The following is a 22,427-nucleotide window of genomic DNA, read 5'->3' as shown; positions in this document are numbered from 1 at the left end:
TATTCAAATCTGGGATAGGGGTTTCCTTGATATTTGTTTATTTCTCTGTCTATCCAGTTTGTGTTCCATTTAATTTATTTTGTCCATTTTCTCTCTTTCCCCTTTTATTACTGTCTGGATATATTGTAGACCAAAGTAAGTATTTTGTTAGATTTATTTGTTTTGCCTTTCCCATCTTACCTTGCTTGAGCTGAAAATGATGTAACTAGTGTTCAACACAAATACAGATCCTGTTGTCTCGGGGCGGGTATCTGATTCAGACTTATTCTTATGCTCAGATTGGTGTTGCTATGTAATCTGGTTTTTTCACCACTTCCCAATCTACGTAATAGTAACGTCAAAATCAGATTAAGCCTCAACTTACTGACACGTACCAGCTGATTATGAAAGTCAACGTGACCTAAACAGTTTCCAGCTGTCACAGCCTCTACCCATGAATCCATTGTGACAGTGTGGTAGCCTAGTGGTTAAAATGTTTGCTTGTCATGCCATAGACACAGGTTCAAATCCCCAGATTGTGAAGGCTATTTCTGGTGTCTCCGGGCATATTGCTAATAGTTCCACAAACTAAACTTACTCCTTGAATCTGGGACTGAGTACTTGCTTAAAGCCTTATCATGAAAGATAGTTTTAGGTTATTATTGACTGGAAGGTATATAAGAGAAATGTTTTAAAATTACTGGTTCTACATTACAAAGTGACTCTCGTCTTGGAGTATGTTTTATATGTGGATATTTCCTTATTGTCTTGAAGTGATCACTCATAGTTTACTGAATAATACATTAGTTTGTATGCTTAATGATTATGAAGGCTTTCTCAGTGAAGCAATTTCCTGACATTGAAACTTTAATGAATTATGTTTTTTACATTCAGCTGGTTGTTGTAGATGTGTTCCAAATTACCTCCACTATATATTTTAATGTAGCTGAGATAAATATTTTGAATTTAAAAACGTATGATATTTTTGTAGAATGGGAAAATTTTCAGCCACAGTTAATTACATTCTCTGGTAGCAGTGGCTTCAAGCAGGATCTGTTTTTGTGCACAGGTCTCTCAAACAATGGCAATGTTGGTTTTATCACTGTAATAATTAATTCACGACACTGATACACTGAAATACAATTAGAAATGACTTAAATACTGCCATTGTTTGAAAAACCTTGATTTCCCTCAGTCTCTCTCGAGCACTCCAGTAGACATAGAGCCAGTTGACCATCTTTGATAGAAGATTAGAAGTGTAAATGTTGTCCATAACGTATTAATCAGACATTTCTTTCAGTAAGATCATTACTGCCAGTGATGCATACTTTGCATGGAATAAAAATGTTGTTGCATATTTATGTTCATTTCTAATTGGATAATTCATGATTACAGCTTCTCCATGTTCACAAAGAAGTTCTCACAGTCAAACTGCTATATTTTATGTATTGTGTAACATGATGAAAACTACATTACTCATTTTTTGTAAAGATTCAACCAAATATTGTTGCAACACGGTTAGGATATGTAGGTAATCAGCTAGAAATAATAACCAGTTAAGCACACTATACGTGTTGCCAAGGTGGGAATCTTGTGGAAAATTTACCTAGCAACCCATACCATACAGGTTGCCATGGTGACCCCTTGGGGAATATTGGTTGAAATTTGGACCCAACAACCCATACTATACTGGTCACCAAGGTAACCTATGAGGAATCTGGAAAAGACTTTCCTCTCCTAGACCAACAAGGATGTTCCAGTGATGTGACAAATTACTCATGCAAGATCATCAATGATAATGACATCATTTTGTATGCTAATATTTTCTTATTATGCTTGGTAGCATAGTTGATATGAAATCATCAGATATATTCACAAATCTGATATGTCCGCTTTAGATATATCCACAATTCTTTCTAAGCTTACCTGTATGGCCTCTGTAGTAGTGCTGGTGCTAGCAGATGGTAACTGGAATTTATACAGTGAGGGCACTACAATTTGAACTTAATTTTAATGGACTGTGAAGTAATTCTGCCTTGTATCATGGCCTTGCTGTGTTTAGTGAGATTCACAGTCCTATATGAAACAGAATTTTGGAGTTAGCATAAGGTTTGGTTATATTCTGTTGCATAAAAAACGCATTAAGTTGGCAATATTGGTGAAGCTTTTCCATTGTGTTTCTTGGACAAGTCTCTGAAATTTACAGTGACAGTGCAATAGGAAAGTGTAAATGTATTTATTGGAATGGAAATGTTTAAGAGAAAAAATGCCGATATGTGCATCCAACTGTTTCACTTAGACATTGTGATGGTCCTGATATTTGTTTTCTAAGATTGAATTTTATCAATTTTCTGTGCAGAGAGAAATCAATGCAAAAATCTTCTTCAGACTAATTTAAAAGATTTCAGAAACTTATTTACTGCAATCATGATTGAGGAGCCTCCTGTTTTCTTAGAACCATCATGGTGGCTGAGTCTCCATGGTCTTCAGAGAGAAAAATCGCATTTGAATCTAATGATTTTTTTTTTTTTTAAATACATCTTCAGTCGTCTGAAGAAGAATCAAACAATAAATGAATCCAGACAATCACAGGTCTATTTTTGTAGTTGAAAAACAAACAAAAAAATTGTTCAAAACTTTAAAACTTACTTAGCCTTGTCTGATGTAGCCTATGTCATGAGAGTTCTCTTTCATCAGTGAAGGACAAAGTGACTTCTGGGCCGGATCACGTGAAGATATCAGAGCTCTCTACTGGCTCTTTAGCTACACCAATGTTTGACTGCTTGGCAGTCAAGATGGATTATTTTAGGCGTAGTAATTTGCTGAGGACATATATTCCCCTTGTAGATTTCCCCACAGAAATCAAAAACTTGTTTCCAAAAGGTCACGACTGTCCTCACGTAGATAATCTTTTAAAGTTGGTTTCCAAGTCAGTTGGGATGAGCATGGTGGCACAGAAGTTTTCCTTCTTCAATTGACTGTACAGAGTTGCTTCCCTTGGACGTGCTAGAACCCAGGGCCCAGATATTCAAAAGTCTCTTAGGGCTAAGGTAGAAGTAAATGCCATACATGAACAATAATTTATGAATATCTTAGCACTAAGAAAACTTCAAATATCTAGGCCTTGGGATGAAGGGTTCACCTCTGTTGTTTTTCTGGCATTGTTGTCCCCAGACTTGTAGGTTTTACCAAAGTCTAAACAAACTAAATCTTCATTACTGCTTTACTCCCTCGCTATGGTGACTCACTGTGATACAATGTTAATTCTGTTCAAAGGGGCATTAAATCAAACTCACTGCTCCAAGTCAGTCTTAATAAATGGACAGTCATAAAATGCATATGGCTGAAAAAATGTAAATGTGACTCAAAGCCTTGGTGGCTGTTGAGTACCTCATCCTGAAAATATGAGTCCGAATCTCAGATTTGACTCAGTTCCCAAAACATGCTGGAAAATTCATCCTCTCTTGACAAGGCACAATAGGTGATCATAACTCACTAAGGCAGGACAGTGTTAACATATGGAAGTTAAATTTAATCTTAGTAAAGGTTGCTTCGTGAGAAGAGACCCTGTACGTGACTGAGGATGTGTAATGCCATATAACTTATGTTCCATTTGACCATTTTCTGAAAGGCATAGTGTATTCAACCTGTAGATATCCACGTTGTAATGGTATGACACTTGATCCCGTCATTTCCAGTCAAGTAATAAAAAGATAATTTTTATAAGGCCCAAAACATGTCCAGTCATGTTCACTAGACATTTTGGTTATTTCCTCATTCACCTGAAATGATTCGTTTTAGTTTGGACAACACTTAACATGCGAAATAGTAATTTTCAGAAACTTTTACGCCAGAATTGAGTGGAAGAAGGGATGCAACGTGCACAAGAAAATACAATATTCTGATATCTTGTCACGGGTGTTAAATCCTTTCGCTCGCTCACTCAGTGTTATGCATTCAAATTAGGGCTAATACTCCTAAGTGCGAAGATAAGAATCCGTACGTTAGCACTGTTGTATCTTGGTTTTATCATTTCTAACATTTTGATGTTTTCAAGCTAGTATTTTTTTAGTTTTGAATAACGTAATCTTTCTGTTTTCCTTTAGATGTCAATGGAAGTTCACTGAAACGATGAATATAGTGTTCATAGTTCATATACTTCCAGGTTCTAATGGGACTGTTCTGCTGTAGAGGGTATAGAACAGTTTGCAAGTTGTGTGTTAGTTAACCGTTACACTTACTAAACGAATTGTTTTCATTTGTGTGTGTTTTCATTTATATAGTTACTAAAACCTTTGTAGATTTAAGCATCAGATTAACACATGTTAAATATTTCAAAATTGTATCACAATTTCTCATGTTGGAACTTTATGATGTGCTCCATATTTCAGTGCAGTTACATGTCCAAACATCTTGACAATATATTGCTGATAGATATAAAAAAATATATATATTTTAACAGTATCGCTTTTTTGTTGTTTTTAATGGAAATGGGGAAAAAGACTAGGATAGCTACTCACTATGGAAGGCCTGGGAGATTTTAAAGGGATGTGTTTCATTTGTTATGTAGCTTTCAAAGTGTTGGTTTTCTAAACTTCTGACACCCCTTTCTCGTGCTGAAAATGGTTTTGCTATTTTTTAGGTAACCATTTTGCTTTTATGTATGTATGTATGTATGTATGTATGTATGTATGTATGTATGTATGTATGTATGTATGTATGTATGTATGTATGTACGTACGTACGTACGAGGCTAGGCATGATGTTGATAAAAAATACCTGCTTGATGTAGCTGTACACATTCATATATCTACCATTGTTAAGATTATGTGTAAAAGAAGTTTCTTCGTTGCCCAAATGTTCCCAACGCTATAAATGCAGACCCTAAAAAGTTCAGTGACATTCTCCCAGAGCTCTTAAACCCTGTTACTTTTTATCATGTCTCAACTGTTGAAGAATCTTTGGCCTTATAAAGCATTCTGGGTACTGTCTGACCCATTTTACAACTAATTCAAAGACTGAGGCATCATGAGCTAGTGTACTGTTTCCATGGAAACGTCTGCATCCCCTGACCATCATGTGCAACACATTTCAAAGACATGTTTTTAGGTCTATGAAACCATTGAAGATTCAGTGCCACTAATAGCAGTAAGCAGGCCACCAAAGAAAAGTACCCAAAAAAATGTTTTAAGCCATGTGTCCTTAAAATGTGTTCTCAGTACCAAATGTTTTTGTAATTTTTTTATCATTTGTGGAGGTTTCAACACTTAATAGTGTTGCGCCAGAAATAGATGATATATTTTTCTCCTGAAACTGAATTTGGCAGAAACTAGATGAGTTGAAGCAACCTATTTTTTTATAATTTATTTATTCAGGGTATTTTTATGCTTTCTGTGTCAAATTCTTGTTGTAGTAGTTTCATACCTGCAGACATAATAATAATGTTGGGCTGTTTGGGAATTGATGAAGTAGGCAAGTTGTTACATGGTGAACATAGCTGTGGAGGAGGTTGTTGATTTGCGAGAGACAGAGAAGAGCATTTGACTGCAATATATTTCTTATTCCAAGTAAGTTAATTTAAAAAAAATACCTCCAAATAACTAAGTGTGTAGTGTTATCACCAAATAGTTGACTGTCAAATAGCATTACCATATGGTTGAGTATTGAATAAAATCATCAGATAATTGAGTATTTAATAATAATATGAGATAATTGAGTATTTAATAATAATATGAGATACTTGAGTATTTAATAATAATATAACTGAGTAGTTACTAATATTGTCAGATAACTGAGTATTTTGTAACTTGACCTTATAAACTGAGTATTAAATAATATTCCCAGATAATTCATTATTATCACCACATATAAAATTACAACTCTTTTAACATAGAGAATATAAGCTGTATGAAATTTTTATGAACATTTCTTACAGACTGTGATCTTGTATTGAATTTAAATAAAGTAGCCAGATACTGTATTATAAAGCGATATCACATCTGTTTTCTTTTCCCTACCCACAAAATTTCTGAAATACATCTGTGTGCAGCATTAAACAAATCCACTCCCTTGGAGACAGATTTCAAGTGTATCTCCATGTATCACATAAGTTGCTGGTTTATAATTCTTAGTATTTCCTCATCAACCATTCATATGTGTAAGTCCAGTATTTGCTGTTTTCATTGTGTGATCATTCCTGAAGGGACTGTTCAACAAAACGAAAAAAATTCAATCAATATTTTAGATACATATGTTAAGTGTGTTCATCTTTCCAAGGATTGTACCTTTACCCAGCTTTCAGTGTGTACGATTTGCTTCCTGTCCATCTTTTATATAATCTCACTGTATATATGAAATATGCAAACCATTCCTGATCAGCGAGTTGCTCAAATAAAGCCTTCTAAACACTTATCCCATATAAGACAGTGTTTTCTGTAATTTTTTGCATAATTGTAATAATTAATTTTTTTTTTTTTTGAAACATTTCTTTTAAGAACTTTTGTGGAAATTGTCATGTTATTTTTGTTTTCTAACATTAATTTATTGTGTTTATCTGATCTCCAGAGTGATGATGCTAAGGTATGTGTTGTATTTAGCACAAGATCCTCTTCATACAAGTGTGATATTGTGTTTCAGAAAGCCAACCTAGGGACAGTACTAGGGGTGTATCTACCATGTATACAGAATATCTTTGGCATCCTGCTGTTTGTGCGGATGACATGGATTGTGGGAATGGCAGGTGCCATGGAGTCTTTCTTCGTGGTCCTCATCAGTTGTCTGACGGTCAGTACACCAATGTCTTCATCACTTGATAGGGACGGTGGGATAGCCTAGGTCATCATGCCCATGACCCAAGTTTGATTTCCCACATGGGTTCTATGTGTGTAACCCACCAGGATATTGCTCCAATATAGCTTTATGTGCTGTAAAACCAACCCCCCTCACTTTACATGATTAGATCTGTGCAAACTTTGAATGTTTGTATTCTACAGATCATTCATTTTATATTCTTGTATTTTAGCTTTAAGAATGCCTTGAAACTGTACATATAACAAAATAGCTTGAAAAGTAATACTAGTGAAGTTACTTTGAAAGAAGTAGGACACCTTTTTGTGAACAGACTCATCTGTGATCTGTCAGAATTATTCTTTGTTATCAAAATGCCATAATTAAATGCAGGCCAGCCAGGAATTTTTCCATTGCAGGTGGTTACTGGGAAGCCTGAACAGTGTTTTTAGCTTCCTATGGTAGTTGGCAGTGTGTCGTTTCATTTGCACATTGAACCTTAAGAACTTCTAAACCATGGTGGAGAGGGGGCGGTGGGGTAGTGTAGTGGTTAAAGTGCTGTGGTTGATTATCCACATGGGTACAATATGTTAAGACCAATCTGGTGTCGTCCACAGTGATATCACTGGAACATTGCTATTTTCAGCATGAACTTAACTCACTCACTCTTTCACTCACTCTTAACCACGATTTGTTGTCCAGGGCAGTGCAGAGTTGCTTCCCTTTGCCACGGCAGAATGCTGTGATCATGAATCTTAAGCCAAGATTAGCTCTTGCTATGTTTGTCAATATCCAGTTGTTATAGTATGCTTCTGATCTCAAATACCTGACTTTGGCTTGAAAATCTCGTGTTAAGGTGATAGGACGTACAATTAAAGATATTATTCTTTCTCTTCATGTAATTCAAGTCTGAATACTTATTCCTTCTCTTCCATGTTTGAAAAGTGAGTTATCTCCCCTAGTACCCTTTTCCTAACTATTTTATACAGGCAGTGCTATCAATGCTTTGTTCAATACCTATTTCACAACTAAATGATTTAGAATGTTTTTGTGTACATTAATAAGGCTGATGTATTAATATCCTCTGCCTCAACCTTACTTCTTGTTATTTTCAGACACTGTTGACCTCCATTTCAATGAGTGCTATCGCCACAAATGGTGTCGTCCCTGCCGGAGGATCTTACTTCATGATTTCTCGGGCCCTGGGACCTGAGTTTGGAGGTGCTGTAGGAGTGCTGTTCTACCTTGGGACAGCTGTAGCTTCTTCCATGTACATCATTGGTGCTGTGGAGATACTAGTGGTGAGCATCATCATCATCATCATCATCATCATCAATCATTTAATATGTTCTCAGTTGTAATGTCTGACATTTTTCTAAACATTGTCTTGTTCAGATATCTGGCTTTTGAAAGATATGTTGTGGTCTGGAGGTTACTTTTCTCAGTTGTTAAATGTCCAACAGAGGACATCTAATAAGCATAGGCTTCCACTGTTACGTCAGTGCTTTGTATAATAATGAATGTATCATCAGAAAATTGTCTATGATCTATAATGTTGTTAAAATCTAAATTTTCCATTGAGCTGCAGTCCCTTATGACATCATCCTTTTAACATAATCTTGATCATGTTTAGAGTGGCAACCCATGAAGATCTTGGTTAGAATCAATCTTCAGAAAGGCTAGATTTAAAAAAATGAAATGTTCCTCGGGCATCAGTGCATCACTTGTATTTGTGACACTTTTTTTATCGCTATTTAAAAAAAACTTTGACTTTTCCCCATCCAGATCATCCATTTGTCCACTATAAAAATGAGTGTCTGTAAGAAAGAGTGAGACTGAATTTAGAACTCAAACAGAACCTCCCAAGCTGTTTTTCTGAGAGAAAAAACATAAAAATGTGTTCCTCACGTATCACATATTTTCTGTCAAGAGTTGAAAGAAAGAAAGTCCAAAGCTCTCATCACTTTTGAAAAAAATGTGCCCGAGAAACATTTAATTTCATTTTGCAGCCTAACCCATGTTTGTTATAAGGGGCAACTAATGGGATTAGGTGGTCAGACTCACTGACTTGGTTGACACTGGCTGTTGAGCACTGGATTGTCTGGTCCAGACTTGATTATTTACAGACTGCTGCCATAAAGCTGGAATGTTGCTTCATGTGGCAGGAAACTAAACTAGCTCACTCATGGTTTCACGTCAGAATGTTGCCACCATTTATATTAATAGTTTAAAAATTACTTTAACAATAACCTCCTTTTCAGACTTACATGGCACCTCCGATGGACATTTTTGGGGATATATTCCATAGTTACAGATTATATGGAACAGCAGTTATGTTGGTCCTAGCATTTGTAGTTTTCATTGGTGTCAAGTTTGTCAGCAAGTTTGCTGCTCTGTCACTGGCATGTGTCATCATATCGATAGTCTCCATCTACGTGGGCATCTTCGCCTCCAATGCCGACAGCAGTGTGGAGTAAGTATGAAGTTATTGATTTACTTTGGAATATCTACAATATTTATTGGGCATTTTTCTCAACACAAACTCCTTGCAACACTGTTCATGTTGTAGGCTCAGGATATTTTCACCAGTTTGTAGATCTACAGTAACAATAATATTATCAGTTGGAGTAGTTTTGATATTAGGCCATACTGTTTGTAATGATTGCAGGGTGTGATGTTGTTGAGAGCAGCTGTGATGCACATGTGTAATACATGTTTGACAATTCACCTTAATGAGACTGCAGGGGCAGTGGGTAGCCTAGTGGTTAAGGCATCCACTCGTTACGCTGAAGACCTGGGTTCGAGTCCCCACATGGGTACCATATGTGTGAAGCCCATTTCTGGTGTCCCCACCATGATATTGCTGGAATATTGCTAAAAGCAGCATAAAAGCACTCACTCACTCACTCACTCACTTAACATTACTGACTAGGACAAATTCCTTTGCTCACAACTGTAGTAGATATGACCTGTAGGTTGTCTGAACTGGTAGAGGAAGCCCCAATAGTACTGTTTGTATCACTCATGCATGGCAAATATGTCCATCAGAGGAAGTCTGGAGATTGCATTGTCTCCCTGGTGAGGCGGCAAGACACCACTTCAGTGTCCATTGTGACATTAGCTTCTCCTAGACATGAGTGAACCATAAATCCATGATTAAATATCCAGACACTTTTAAAGCTTTCATTTACCCCTTGCATGCAGTTATTCTGTGATTCAAGGTGGGTAATTATTTTTTTAATGATTTCTCAAACCGGACACACAGTGGCAGTGTGAACCAGTAGGTAATACACGACACGGTTTGTGTAACATATCTCTCTTTCTTTCTTTAATGCTGTATGTGTATTCTGCAGTGCAGCAACCTCAAATTGATCTGATCTGGAATCACAAACAAGTGATTGATACTGTGACATGACTGTAAACAGGTTTGCGATCCACAAAGCATTTGTGGGGTGGTTGGGTAGCCTTGTGGTTAAAGCTTTGGTTCATCGTGACAATATCCCCGGTTCTATTTCCCACATGGAAAAAAATGTGTGAAGTCCATTTGTGGAGTCCCCCTGCCACGATATAGCTGGTATGTTGCTAGAAGCTGCATTATAAGGCATACTCACAGAGTGTTTGTTATGTTACGACCTAGCATATTTTTACAGTTTACCATATACTTATGGTGCATGCTGTTTGCGGGTTGGACTTGTGTTGAAAAAAACCCTGTGCTATTTGATCAACTGTTACTCCAAACATGAGACACTTGGATTGTTTCTAACTCAGAAACCCAATAGTCCACCTTTCCTTGCATGTGCTTGCACAGTAGTTTACATGTTTATACAGGGCTGTCATTAGTTGTTTTCACAAATCCTTCAGACCATACATTAATCCATTTATGATACAGGTTGTCAGAGCTTGTCAGAGCTGTCTTAACTGTACATTCCAAGACGTAAGGGTCTGTTGCATGCTCCACGTCAGCATGAGAACATGCCTTGATTTGTGAAGCAAATCAAGCTTTAAGAGTTAATTATTAATGTCACCAATGAGGGAGTTAGTGAGTGATTTTAGTTTTACACTACTTTTAGCAATATTCCAGCAGTATCATGTCAGGGGACTCCAGAGATGGGCTTCACTCATTTTACATATTTAATTAAACCCAGGTCTTCGGCTTGACAAGCAAACACTTTAACATCTTCACTACTCCATCACCCTCCATTTTAACTCAATCAGACTGGCTTTCAAAATGAACATTGGTCCTTAGGCCCAAGGCCAACTGAAAACCAGTTGGACCTTCAGCATTTGTTTTCTGCAGGTCATATTAAATTACAGGACCAAAAACATTCAATTGTTTGTCCTCAAGGCCTGCAGCTTTTCAGAGATAAGAGCAAACATTGCATCAGACTTAGTTATTTGTACAGTTTGTAAAATATTGATGGTGTGTTTTAAGACTTGGAAAGTGACTATTTCAGACTATTCACCTGTCTTCTTTTTAAATAAGAAAGTGCATGTAATTGCCCTGACACGAAAGTTGTTTCTTCTCTTGTTGCTGACACATTGTTCCTTTTTTCCTGTTATTAAGTTATTGTGAGTTTTTCAGCATGATTGGGAAACCACATAAGGGTAAAAGAGTGTCCAACATATACAATACACAGCCCCTAATAACACACTAGTTCTAATCCATCATGGCTAATTCACATGTTTCAAGCTAGTTATAGATACGTTAAGGTTTGGATGCCACAGATGGGGCCATTTGTCTGTAAAAACACCATTTCTACCCTCCCATAAATGTTTCTGTTCATGATAACAAACATAATTTGGATACAACATTGTCTGATGTACATAACAGATAGCAGCAATAAAGAACTAATTGTTATTCCCAAAGCCCTGACATTGTTGCTAATTTAATCACCAGACTGAAATAAAACAAACATTTACAGTGTCCTGTGGGACTGGTTAAATGAGTCCAGTACATGTGTTGACTGGGTGCACATCTACATCAGGGTCAACAGACTGGGTGCATGTCCACAGAAAGGTCAAGATGCCCAACAGAGGACAAATGTGGTCTACTCATCGAAAGCTTCCCATTTCATTGTATGGAGTCATATTTCTTACTTAACCCTCATTATGTTCCATCTGTCACCTATGCAGACTGTGTGGGTCAGTGGTTAAAGTGTTTGCACTTCATATCGAAGACCCTGGTTTGATTCCCCACATGTGTACAATATCTGAAGCCTATTTCTGGTGTCTCCCACCATGATATTGCTGGAATATTGCTGAAAGCAGCTGAAAAGCAAACTCGCTCACTCACTCTATTCATACCATGTGATAAATTGTGTATATCTTCTGCCAACAGTATATGTGTTCTTGGAGATCGACTGCTGACAAGTGATTCTGTTATGGTGAACGGAACCTTCTTCTGTGAGAAAAACATTTCCAGCTCCATCTACCACAACTACTGTGGCGTGAACAACAACACTGGTGATGCGTGCGAGTACTACAACAAACACGAAGTCCATCAACTTAAGGGTATTCCTGGCATTGCAAGTGGGAAATTCATAGGTAAATATATTTTGTTGAAACACTTGACCTTTCCTGAATTGGCTGACACAACTTTTGCTTTTGTTACTCTCAGGACTCTACATGGCAGAGCTATTTGTCTTGTTTTACCTGTCTAAAGGTATTACTTGCTTGCATCAGAAAATAGAAAATACATTTAAAGTTGAGGTTGGCAACTTAACAGTGGTTGTCTAAGGGAGGAAATAGGATGAGAAATATACTCCGTCTGCCTTAAAATTGGTCTAATCATTGTTGCAAGAATTGAGGATATTAGATATGCTCAAGGACATGTAAAGACAAGAAAACTGGTAATCAAACAGTTTGTTGTTTAATGCTGCACTCATCCAAGAGTCTCCATATGGCATTCCCAAGCATGGAAGCAGAAGTGTTTAAAGTCTTCAAAATAAATGCTGTCAGGATTTGTTCAGACAGCACCAAGTTTGTTTACAAAATCAACAAGATGATGTAAGTTGGGATGTAAGTGGACAACATGTAACATATGAATGCACTGATAAGTTGCACCAGTGAATCCAGAACCAAATGTTGTGGTTATGATTCAGTATAGAGACACTGGCATACGGACTCAACGTTGCCCACTGAAATTTATGACAAATAAGTAGAAATAGGTTTTGTTTGTTGTTATTTAATGCTGCACTCAGCAATATTCCATCTCTGTGATAGTGGTAAATAAAATATTCAAGTCTGGTGCAGATAATTTAGTGATTGACATCGCCAGTATTGATCAATGCAGTATGATGACATATGTCAACCAAGTCAGTGAGCCTGCCCGCAGATGTTCCATTTGTCACCCCTGGGATAGTCTGGAATAGACAATCGTGTGATTGACATCATGAATATTGCTCTACGGAGATACCAATCCATCTCCAGCAAGTCAGTGAGTCTGACCAGCTGATCACATTTGTCATCTCTTGACAAAAATGTTGTTCATGGGTTCCAGAAGATCAGTTCTGCAATGAAACTTCCCAGATCTAGTAGAATTAAGGTTGAATCATTCTGGGAAGCATGTATATGACCAGGCGTGGATCCCACAGTTACCAAATGCCTGAGTGTGACTTTGTGTTACAGAGAATGTTTACAACCACTACACCGAGGAAGGAAACATCGTGGGCACAGATGAGAAAGGATCTGAAGCTAGAGGGGAGGTCTTGGCTGAGATAACAACATCATTCATGATCCTCCTGGCTATCTACTTTCCCTCAGTTACAGGTCAGTGTCTACAATGTTACAGTGTGTATCAGCATTGTTACAGGTAGTATCTACACTGTTACATGTAGCAACTACAATGCTATAGGCAGTATCAACACTTACAGGTTGTATTCACAGTGTTACAGGCAAAGTTCACACTACTACAGTCAGTGTCCAAGCTGTTACACGTAGTATCTACACTGTTGGTATTTACAAGAGTTTGTGTTCACACTGTTAAAGCCATTATCCACACTGTTACTGCCATTTTCCACACTGTTACTACCATTATCCACACTGTTACTGCCATTTTCCACACTGTTACTACCATTATCCGCACTGTTACAGTCAGTACTTACAATATTATTGTCACATCCATAATGATTAACTTCCCCGAACATTAGCGGTGATGTGGTAGCCAGGTGGTTAAGATTTTACAGTCTGATGGTTCGCTCATCATACCACTGAACAAGTGTGTGAAGCCCATTTCTCATGTCCACCACAATGATAATGGTGGAGTATTGCTAAAAGCAGTGTAAAAATCATACTCACTCATACTCACTTCATACTCACTCACTACCTGAGCATCCTGTCCCTGTGATGAGGAGAGACAAATTCCTTTAAAACTTATTCTTGTACTATCCACTTGCTTTAAGGGGATAATTATCATTTCAGTTTCTTTAAAAACACAACACCAAAAATCAATATGTATCTTCAGTTTATAAGTAATTCTTGTGTAAAACAACTTTTGAACGGTAATGAAGCAGGGAAATCAATCGTCAACACAAACACATGTCCTTTGAAGCGCCCATCTATCATCATTACCAGAGCTCATTGCTCACCTTTGACCCTGCATATTTTTCAGGCATCATGGCCGGTTCCAACAGGTCTGGTGACCTTGCTGATGCCCAGAAATCCATTCCAGCAGGAACTATAGCTGCTATTTTAACCACTTCCGCTGTGTGTATCCTTCACAGAAATAACTGCTTATTGGATTTCTCGGCTTTGAATATTACTTATTGGTCGGGGAGATATGATTAGTTTGTATGATCAGGGTGCACAATTGTTGAATCATGCTTGATGTCTGCACAAGTTATAGCAAGTCACAAGATGTTGGCAATATGCTATTAAAGTCTACCAAACCATGAAGGTTTTACACTGGAATACCAACTTGCAGCAGAATGGTGGGGTTTTATTGAATCTTGATATATACCAAACAAAATGTTAAGGGTCATGGTAATTTGGGGACATTCTTTTATGATATTTTGGTAAAATTGTAAGTTATTGAATCTCGATACATACCAAACAAAATGTTAAGGGTCATGGTAATTTGGGGACATTCTTTTATGATATTTTGGTAAAATTGTAAGTTATTGAATCTTGATATATACCGAACAAAATGATAAGGGTCATGGTAATTTGGGGACATTCTTTTATGATATTTTGGTAAAATTGTAAGTTATTGAATCTTGATATATACCGAACAAAATGTTAAGGGTCATGGTAATTTGGGGACATTCTTTTATGATATTTTGGTAAAATTGTAAGTTATTGAATCTCGATACATACCAAACAAAATGATAAGGGTCATGGTAATTTGGGGACATTCTTTTATGATATTTTGGTAAAATTGTAAGTTATTGAATCTCGATATATACCGAACAAAATGTTAAGGGTCATGGTAATTTGGGGACATTCTTTTATGATATTTTGGTAAAATTGTAAGTTATTGAATCTTGATATATACCGAACAAAATGTTAAGGGTCATGGTAATTTGGGGACATTCTTTTATGATATTTTGGTAAAATTGTAAGTTATTGAATCTCGATACATACCAAACAAAATGATAAGGGTCATGGTAATTTGGGGACATTCTTTTATGATATTTTGGTAAAATTGTAAGTTATTGAATCTCGATATATACCAAACAAAATGATAAGGGTCATGGTAATTTGGGGACATTCTTTTATGATATTTTGGTAAAATTGTAAGTTATTGAATCTCGATATATACCAAACAAAACGTTAAGGGTCATGGTAATTTCGGGACATTTTTTTATGACTGAAGACTAAACTGACTAGATCTTAAAGTTATTCATAATCTGTCATTTTGTTCTTCTCATTAGTTATGCTGTGAAATGGCTGTTTTATTTTTCATTTATGATGTAATGTTAATTTAAGGAAACATTTTGGAGGTAAATTCTGATTATGTAATATTGATTGTGGAAATCAATCTGAATGAAAATACATATAACATCCATGCAAACTCCTAAGTATTTACAATGACCATTTGCTTGCATGTGAACTCAGAAGCAGTGTTCAATGTTAATCCTCAACTAGTTCAGATCTCAGTTCGGTGCTGTTCTTTGCTGCATGTATTGAAGGTCATCTACTGAGAGACAAGTAAGTATGAAATGTGGTTTCTAAGCTTCTAATGAAATGCTCAGGCTTTTAGAATATCAAGGGGCATAACCTTGTAGTTAAAGTATTTGGTTTTTACACTGAAGAACTCAGTTTGATTGCCCAAGTCCAATTCTGTCCAATTCTGGTGTCCCACACTGTGATATTGCTAAAAGCAGCGTGAAACGATACTGACACTCTGTGATATCAAGCAATTAGTCTATACCTTTGTGTCTGTATCTAAGTAATAAAAAGTATTTATCAGATAATATGTGAACATTATGAATAAGGATAAGACGCTTCATATTGTGGATTGCATTTGCAGGTACGGTGTCAGTATAGGTGGGAGTCTGCTGATCGGAACGCTGGCTTGGCCAAATGAGTGGGTCATCATGATCGGAGCCTTCCTGTCCACACTTGGGGCAGGGCTGCAGACTCTCACAGGTAACACAGCCCTTACACTGCTTCAGCAGATCCTGGAGTTCAGATTGAGGCTTAGATAACATATAGATTTGAGCTCCAGCCGTCCGTGGATTAGAGATGTTGTACAGGTAACACAGCCCTTACACTGCTTCAGCAGATCCTGGAGTTCAGTTTGAGGCTTAGATAACATATAGATTTGAGCTCCAGCCGTCCGTGGATTAGAGATGTTGTACAGGTAACACAGCCCTTACACTGCTTCAGCAGATCCTGGAGTTCAGTTTGAGGCTTAGATAACATATAGATTTGAGCTCCAGCCGTCCGTGGATTAGAGATGTTGTACAGGTAACACAGCCCTTACACTGCTTCAGCAGATCCTGGAGTTCAGTTTGAGGCTTAGATAACATATAGATTTGAGCTCCAGCCGTCCGTGGATTAGAGATGTTGTACAGGTAACACAGCCCTTACACTGCTTCAGCAGATCCTGGAGTTCAGTTTGAGGCTTAGATAACATATAGATTTGAGCTCCAGCCGTCCGTGGATTAGAGATGTTGTACAGGTAACACAGCCCTTACACTGCTTCAGCAGATCCTGGAGTTCAGTTTGAGGCTTAGATAACATATAGATTTGAGCTCCAGCCGTCCGTGGATTAGAGATGTTGTACAGGTAACACAGCCCTTACACTGCTTCAGCAGATCCTGGAGTTCAGTTTGAGGCTTAGATAACATATAGATTTGAGCTCCAGCCGTCCGTGGATTAGAGATGTTGTACAGGTAACACAGCCCTTACACTGCTTCAGCAGATCCTGGAGCTCAGCTTGAGGCTTAGATAACATATAGATTTGAGCTCCAGCCGTCCGTGGATTAGAGATGTTGTACAGGTAACACAGCCCTTACACTGCTTCAGCAGATCCTGGAGTTCAGTTTGAGGCTTAGATAACATATAGATTTGAGCTCCAGCCGTCCGTGGATTAGAGATGTTGTACAGGTAACACAGCCCTTACACTGCTTCAGCAGATCCTGGAGTTCAGTTTGAGGCTTAGATAACATATAGATTTGAGCTCCAGCCGTCCGTGGATTAGAGATGTTGTACAGGTTTTCTCAAAAACCATTTATAGATAGGGAAACCAAATTTGGTATGTGCTTTCAGGATGCGAATGCCATTGTGGAGTACAAAAAGGGAAGCTGTGTTACAATTTGTGACAGAGTTGTGGCCCTTGTCATGCTTTTTTTGACTTATGGCATGTTATCCCCAGTGGGGTCAGATTTTCTCATTTAACATCTAATGTATTGCTGTTTGTAGGGAGAATGCATAATTGTCAAAAGAGGAACAGAAAATTTTGAGGGGAATATTTCTTTTTTTTAAATGTTCAAAATAGCATCAAAGTGTATCCAAAATGCTCATTGACACAGTATGCCACTTGTGACAATGAATCCAAAACAGAGTAAAACTGCAGTTACCTACAGACACATACATTTTAAATCTGATGATACTGAAAGTAATACAATGTTTTTGTTCTATGAAAACTGCAGTCCAATAGCCTCAAAATATCGCATGGATGTGTATCGTGATATATCACATAGAGATGTAGCAAACTATGCTGTTCCGTTTTCAGGTGCTCCCCGCTTGCTTCAAGCTATTGCCACCGACAATGTGATCCCATTCCTGTCCATATTCAGTAAAACAACGAAACGTGGGGAGCCAGTGCGTGCCCTCCTGCTCACCATGCTTATCTCCGAGTTCGGTATCCTGATTGCTAGTCTGGACTATGTTGCTCCAATTATTACCATGTGAGTGGCAGATCAGTTGTAGTAATAATACCTGTAACAGTTCAGGGGCAAACTGTACCGCAAATAGGGTTGTGCATCCAAGAGAGAATGACCAGTCTTCTTGCATGTGAACGAAACAATCAGATTTTTGCAACACACCTCCCTTGCTACAGGTAGAAAAATATTTTTCATGTCAAGATAAGATATCAACACCATCAATGCTGCACATCCATTTCCAATCTCTTTGTTTGCATATGAAAAGACTGGTCATTTCCTCTCTGTTGCGCAACCCTGTTTTGCGCTCAGTCCATGAGAATATGTATACTTTCGACAGCAACTGTGACATGGGAAAGTTCATATTAACATGATATGGCAGCATGGAAAGAAAAGATCATCAGTGAGCGAGTGAGTTGAGTTCTACGCTGCACTCAGCAATATTCCAGCTATACATCGGCAGTCTGTAAATAATTGAGTCTGGACCAGACAATCCAGTGATTAACAGCATGAGCATTGATCTGCGCAATTGGGAACTAATGACATGTCAGCCAAGTCAGCGAGCCCCATCCCGTTATTCACCTCTTACAACAAGCATAGTTGCCTTTGTGGCAAGCATGGGTTGATGAGGGCCTGTTCTACCCCGGGACCTTCACAGGTCAAAAGATCATTATGATCTTATTTTTGAGGTATACTGACTACTATTAGTTCCTGGCAGAAAGTGTTATTGAACTCTAGTTATGAAATATCCATTGAAGTTCCATTTTTCCCTGTGTTAAGAACAGTATATCATTTATGACTTCTTTGTTCATTTTGGAACTTTATTTTCAAAGTGGAATCAAATGATAACACACGTGTTAATCCCAAAGGTTTTTACTAAGTAAAAGCAATATATAAGTATTGAATGTGTAATGATATCAGTAATCCCAGGGAGTAATTTAATGGTCAGAATACCATTTCAGATAAATATATGACCAAGTAGTGTGAGGACGTTTGTATTTCTTCTTCCTGTTTTGAGTGGTGGACAGGCTTAGTGGTTAAAGCATTCACTTATCACACCAAAGACCATTGCTCTAAAACACGGTTGTAAAATTGTGAAATCTATTTCTTGTGTCCCCCACACTGCAGGGTTATATATGATTAAATTTTTAATTCTGACTGTTTCTACTGTACCTTGATATCACAACCTTTGATTTGTCCTTGTCAGGTTCTTCCTCATGTGTTACGGTTTTGTTAACATGGCTTGTGCGATGTTGACACTGCTACGGACACCAAACTGGCGACCTCGGTTCCGCTTTTACCATTGGACGCTGTCGTTGGTAGGACTTGCACTATGCATCACACTGATGTTCATATCCAGTTGGTACTATGCCCTGACAGCCATCGCCTTGGCCTGCTGTATATACAAGTACATTGAATACAAGGGGTAAGTACACAAAGAGTTGAAGTCATGCAGATAACACAAAACGATCATTTTGGTTGTGGCTGAGAAGTAGCTTGGTGATCCAACTGGCAGAACACCATTGGATGTTATGGACAGACATGTCATTGGGCAGTACTACAGTGGAAATAATCTCGAGGTTACATACATAATAATTATCAGTATATTTCCTTGGCTGCTAATAAATGCTGAGTCTAGAAGTCTGTGCCCATACCCTTATTAGAGGAAATAGGGTAGTTTACATCTGGTAAGCTGTAGTCTTTAAATTGCAATGCCACCAACTTCAAAGACTTTATCTTGATTCCAGTGCTGAGAAGGAGTGGGGTGATGGTATTCGAGGTTTAGCGATGTCTGCCGCTCGTTACTCCTTGCTTCGACTCCAGGAGGGGCCCCCACACACCAAGAACTGGAGGTAAGTCAGTTTGGAGAGCATGACAACTCAATTTCATAATGGGACATGGCGCAATTTATCCATTGTTTTTGTTTTGTTTTTTCTACTGAAATCCCATTTAACATGTGCAAACATCACCAGTGCACAAAACCCCAGACAGGACATTTCCTTTGTGAGTGCAGATACTTGCATGCAGGATCAACTTCTGCCATTGTTGATGGACAAATCATTTCTCTGTCAAGGTCATTTGGCTCTTGATCACACACATCACTGTTGGAAAGGTATGCAAGAGCTGCAATGTCATAATAATTGAAGATACTATTGTATGCACACTTTTCTTTGAGATAGGAGAATATCAGCTGTCCATAAATCTGTACTGACTAAAAGATAATGTATCAATAGTAACCGTGTAACTGTATCAAACAACAGTGTCTTTATACCATAGAAATATATATCACATATCAATGCCTTTCTCTTCAAATGTTGTGATTCATTTGGAGATGGGTAGAAAGGTGGTCTGTGCAGAGTTGTTGCCCTTTGCTTCCCATAGGATCTACTGATTGTGTCCAGTTTCTTTGATGTCCTGGGTTTGAGAACTCTTCTAAACATCAACTTACTGCACATGCATCATAGCTTTGTGTGTGGAGTTCATCATCACTAAAAGATCATTTCTTTCAAACATCACCATCATGACTAGTGACTGTAGTGTATTTCAGCATATCCTGTTACTGATATTCAGTTAATCCAGTGTGCTGTGTTGTTAATATTGAGTGTATTTCAGGCCACAGCTGCTGGTATTGCTGAAGTTGGATGAAAACCTACAGCCTAAATACCCCAAGCTTGTCAGATTTGCCAGTCAACTGAAAGCGGGTGAGTGTTTGCCTGTATTGAATTAGTAATGTCTGAAATGTGTCAGAGAATGTCCCTCACAGTGTTTCGACTTGACGGACTGTCATTGTGGCAAGTGAAAGTACAGTTGCTTATATAAGGGAGACTTCAGTATTTAATTTATGCAACACCGACAGAGAATGATGTTATGGACAGTGACTAACTTTCTGTGAACGTTTAGGTTTAATGTGACCTTCCTGTGTTGATTCCAAGGCTGAATTGATTCTTTGCACTGAACTGGTGGATACTGATAAGTACACAAGTTGATATATGGACAACATAAGGAGTCAAAGATGGGACTCAACATAACAAAAAGTACTAGAATGTGTTCTTCATTTAGAATGTATTATCACAAATATTGCATGTTACATCCAGGCATCACAGCTAGTAGTATTTCATTTAGCTATTGGGCTGTGTTTGATCTACCTCTGATGGTTTGATGGAGTGTGACTTGACTGGTCACAGGTGACTTGTAACTCTGATTCTGTTTCAGGCAAGGGTCTAACTTTAGTCAACACTGTGATTGAAGGAACGTTCACAGAAAAATTTGCAGATGCTCAGGCTGCAAAACTTGTGAGTATTCATCCTTACACAGGACAGTTGTGTTTACACTAAAATGTCATCCAATATAACCAAGAGTTATCTCCCTTCAACCGTCTTTCATTGCCAATACAGTCAGTGTTGTATGTCAGAAAATCTTGTGGGACTAGTAGACATTGTGATGACAAAAGCACTGTAACCTTCTAGCTACGATTAATTTAAGAATTTTTCATCATAGCATTGCGAAAGCCATAAATGCACAGATCAGGGGCCTCAATTTGTAGCACTGTGATGTTCATAAATCTATGATAAACTATGTACTTACAATAGCTTGTAACTCTACAAACACTTTGTAGCTGGGGCCTATGAAACACACTCACCCCCAGGGGTAATTGCTTGATCGGGGATTTGAAAATGATATTCATTTGGATATACCAATCAGAGAAGTAAATTCTTTTAAGCAGACACTTGTATTGGAACTGTCACAGGTGGACACAGCTTTTTGAGAAAGGAGGGGCACATCCAATTGAAGAAATGGGGGATGCACCCTCTATTTTCACCTGAGTTAATTTTCACTGAGTTTCGAAGGTCATTTAACAAAATTTCAGGACAAAATGGGTATGTGCACCCCTGCACACCCCATTCCACCTCTAGATCCGTCTATGACTGTATGCTATGTTCTTCCATCATCTGTGATGTTATGTCATGTAATGTTGTAGTCTCTGTGTATGGCATGCTATAACCAACAACTGCTTGGCTGCAGCAGGACAGAAACCACTGAGTGCACAGACCAATGAGAATTTACATTACTTTGCAACAAACATCAGTGTCTCTTGTTTGACATTGTGCTGTTGTCTTTTCCCTAGTGTTAGGTATAGTAGGGATTACACATAGTTAATGCATGGATTATATTTTTGACTTGTACATTCATTTGTCCACTGAAAGAAGACTTTAATCATCACCTATGTATGACTCAATGTACTCAAGGAAGATGAAGGACCATAAAAGATGATGAGTGAGTGGTTTTATGTTCGTTTTAACCCTGGAAAGATGATGAACTAGTGAATGTCATCTG

General features: G+C 37.9%; 1 protein-coding gene across 3 annotated transcripts in view; it reads left to right on the top strand.

Moving 5' to 3' along the window:
- Nucleotides 1-22,427, top strand: part of LOC137257768 (solute carrier family 12 member 4-like) — a 160,742-nt gene that overhangs the window by 123,663 nt on the left and 14,652 nt on the right. For all 3 annotated transcript variants that reach the window (XM_067795193.1, XM_067795192.1, XM_067795191.1), the window contains 13 exons: nt 6,616-6,762; nt 7,881-8,066; nt 9,027-9,238; nt 12,104-12,309; nt 13,393-13,533; nt 14,375-14,473; nt 15,855-15,912; nt 16,235-16,353; nt 17,945-18,119; nt 19,300-19,518; nt 19,841-19,945; nt 20,706-20,794; nt 21,306-21,385. In XM_067795193.1, the coding sequence (XP_067651294.1) occupies nt 6,616-6,762; nt 7,881-8,066; nt 9,027-9,238; nt 12,104-12,309; nt 13,393-13,533; nt 14,375-14,473; nt 15,855-15,912; nt 16,235-16,353; nt 17,945-18,119; nt 19,300-19,518; nt 19,841-19,945; nt 20,706-20,794; nt 21,306-21,385 (1,836 nt within the window). The remainder of the gene's footprint in view (nt 1-6,615; nt 6,763-7,880; nt 8,067-9,026; nt 9,239-12,103; nt 12,310-13,392; nt 13,534-14,374; nt 14,474-15,854; nt 15,913-16,234; nt 16,354-17,944; nt 18,120-19,299; nt 19,519-19,840; nt 19,946-20,705; nt 20,795-21,305; nt 21,386-22,427) is intronic.

This window comes from Haliotis asinina, chromosome 12 (genome assembly GCF_037392515.1).
Source record: "Haliotis asinina isolate JCU_RB_2024 chromosome 12, JCU_Hal_asi_v2, whole genome shotgun sequence".
NCBI classification, from domain to species: domain Eukaryota; kingdom Metazoa; phylum Mollusca; class Gastropoda; order Lepetellida; family Haliotidae; genus Haliotis; species Haliotis asinina.
The sequence above is the reverse complement of the archived record's forward strand: the minus strand, read 5'-3'. Positions and strand labels throughout refer to the sequence as shown.